The sequence below is a fragment of the Vicia villosa genome, linkage group LG2, assembly GCF_029867415.1.
Source record: "Vicia villosa cultivar HV-30 ecotype Madison, WI linkage group LG2, Vvil1.0, whole genome shotgun sequence".
Taxonomy (NCBI): Eukaryota; Viridiplantae; Streptophyta; class Magnoliopsida; order Fabales; family Fabaceae; genus Vicia; species Vicia villosa.
In genome coordinates this window covers 123,977,389-123,979,955 of record NC_081181.1, presented here as the reverse complement: position 1 = coordinate 123,979,955, position 2,567 = coordinate 123,977,389, and the positions used below count along the sequence as shown (strand labels likewise).

The following is a 2,567-nucleotide window of genomic DNA, read 5'->3' as shown; positions in this document are numbered from 1 at the left end:
CTATCGCCGACGCTCACCATCTTCTTCGCGCTCCCCGCCTAAGAGGTACCGTCGTCAAAGGTCCTACTCCCGCTCTCCTCGGCGAAAAAGGTAGGAAGAACCAGGCCTCCGATGAAGTAAAGACGGGTAGCCCATCGCCCAAACAAGATCGCCGAGGCTCCACCAAGGCTGTACCAAAACCCCACGAACGTCCCTCCCCCGAGGACAATCGTAGGACATCTGGGAAATCACAAGGGAAACCTCGACGAAAACACAATAACCGCGGAGGACATTCGACCTCCCCCGGACCAAGTGACGAGGAAGACTTCCGCAGCCCTCTGTCAGAGGAGATTGGCGAGCCCGCCTGCCCCGAGGAATGGAGAAACCTCCAACCCTGGACCTTTACGACGGGACCACAGACCCCGACGATCATATTCGGAGCATCGAGGCCGTCATGGACTACCACGTGGTCCGAGGGTCCATCAAATGTCGGATCTTTCCGACCACCCTCAAAAAGGGAGCAATGACCTGGTACAGAAATCTTCCTCCCAACTCCATCCACTCTTGGGCAGAACTCAAGAAGCTCTTCTCCAACCACTTCACGGCCTCTCGCCGACAACCAAAATCTGAAGCGACACTCGAAGCTGTCATCCAGGGTACCGACGAACCTCTCCGAGAGTATCTCGATAGGTTCAACAAAGAAGCCGTCCAAGTCCAGACGACTGACCATATGAAAAGGTATCTCCTCGAACAAGGACTCCTCCCGGGGAGCGACTTCAAGAAGGCGATCAAAATTGAGTAAGTCCGCACCATGGACGCCCTCCTCATCAAAGCCCAAGCTTACATTGATTTCGAGGAAGGCGAAGCTTCCGTGAAGAAGGCTTCAAGAGGCAACGACACCGCCCGCAGCGCGATGGTCATCTCCAACGGCGGGGATCCGGGGTCACTCACGATCAGCTCAGTGAAAAGAAAGTTTGACGAGCTGATCACAACCAACTCAGATCTCGGCCCAACCCTCCAGAAGTTCAGAGGCAAATCAGATCCAATCACTTTCTATCTAGAAGAGCTCCCCGGCGGAGCCCCAAACGCCACGACCCCCCTGCTCGTTCGAGCAAGGATGGAAAATTTTAACGTCCGATGAGTCTTGATTGACGAGGGGAGCTCGGTCGACATCATGTACTCCCATCTCTTCAAAACCCTCAAGTTGGACGACTCCCACATCACTCTATATGTAGGCTCCGACCTCCAAGGCTTCAACGGGGCGACCACCAAACCCTGGGGATACGTCGAACTGATTGTCACTTTCGGGGAAGGAGAAGCTTCTAGACAGGTCAAGACGCGGTTTATAGTGATCGACTGCAAGATCCTCTACAACTGTATCATCGTACATCCTACTCTAGCTGAACTCACGGCCGTCCCCTTGACCGTGCACCTAAAGATGAAGTTCTACACGAAAAGAGGACGAGTAGCCACCATCAACGCTGACATTGAAGCAGCCAGGAGGATATTCGATGCGTCGATGAAGGGCTTACAGCTAATCGCTCCTCCCTCCAACTCCAACAAGAAACCAAGAGCCGACGACAAGCCTCCTTAAGAAGATCTCTAGCAACCATCCCACGTCAGCTCGGTCGACCTCGACGCCCGCTTCACGAAAGAAGAACTGAAGAACGGCGAAGAACCACAGCCTAAGACAGCTCACCCCGTCTGACCTATCCCGGACGGCGACTTTGAGCTCGTCCCGCTTGGCGACAACCCTGACAAGGACGTGAAGATCGGCAAGGACATCCCAGATCTGTCGAGGAAACAACTCGTAGCTTGTCTTCGCGCCAACGCAGACCTGTTCGCTTGGAGCGCTGCTGAAATGCCCGGACTCAACCTTGAGGTCGCCTGCCACCTTCTCTCCATTGATCCAGCCGCGAAGGCAGTAGTTCAACGTAGGCATCGGCAGTCTCCCGAGAAAGCGGAGGCTGCCGAGAAAGCTGTAAAAGACCTCCTAGCGGAAAATTTTATTTCCGAGGCCAAGTATTCAACTTGGCTCTCAAACGTTGTACTAGTTAAAAAATCTAATGGAAAATAGAGAATGTGCGTTGATTATACTGATGTTAACCGGGCTTGTCCCAAAGATACTTACCCATTACCTAACATTGACAGACTGGTCGACAACTCGGCCGGTTATAAATTATTGTTTTTTATGGATGCTTATTCAGGTTACAACCAAATCCCCATAGCAAGGTGCGACAAGCAGAGCGCAGCTTTTATGACTGAGTCGGGCAATTACTACTATAACGTAATGCCCTTCGGACTCAAAAACGCTGGAGCCACTTACCAGCGGATGATGAACAAGGTATTCCGAGGAGAGATAGGTGACACCCTCGAGGTATACATGGACGACATGATCGTCAAATCCCGAGAAGACACCGACCACACCATGCATCTCGAACGAGTTCGAGCAAGCCAGGTCCTACAGGATGCGCTTCAACCCGGAGAAGTGCACCTTCGGCGTCCGAGCAGGCAAGTTCCTCGGTTTCTACTTAACCGAAAGAGGAATAGAGGCCAACCCGGATAAATGCCGAGCATTCTCGGAACTC

General features: G+C 52.8%; 1 protein-coding gene across 1 annotated transcript; it reads left to right on the top strand.

The window, feature by feature from the left end:
- Positions 1-355: 355 nt before the first annotated feature.
- On the top strand, positions 356-781 carry LOC131649926 (uncharacterized). The gene has a single exon (XM_058919664.1). The coding sequence runs from the start codon at positions 356-358 to the stop codon at positions 779-781; it is 426 nt and encodes a 141-aa protein (XP_058775647.1).
- Positions 782-2,567: the final 1,786 nt, after the last annotated feature.

Excerpts from the sequence above, each read along its gene's own strand:
- LOC131649926 (XM_058919664.1), top strand. The coding sequence starts at position 356 with ATGGAGAAACCTCCAACCCTGGACCTTTACGACGGGACCACAGACCCC.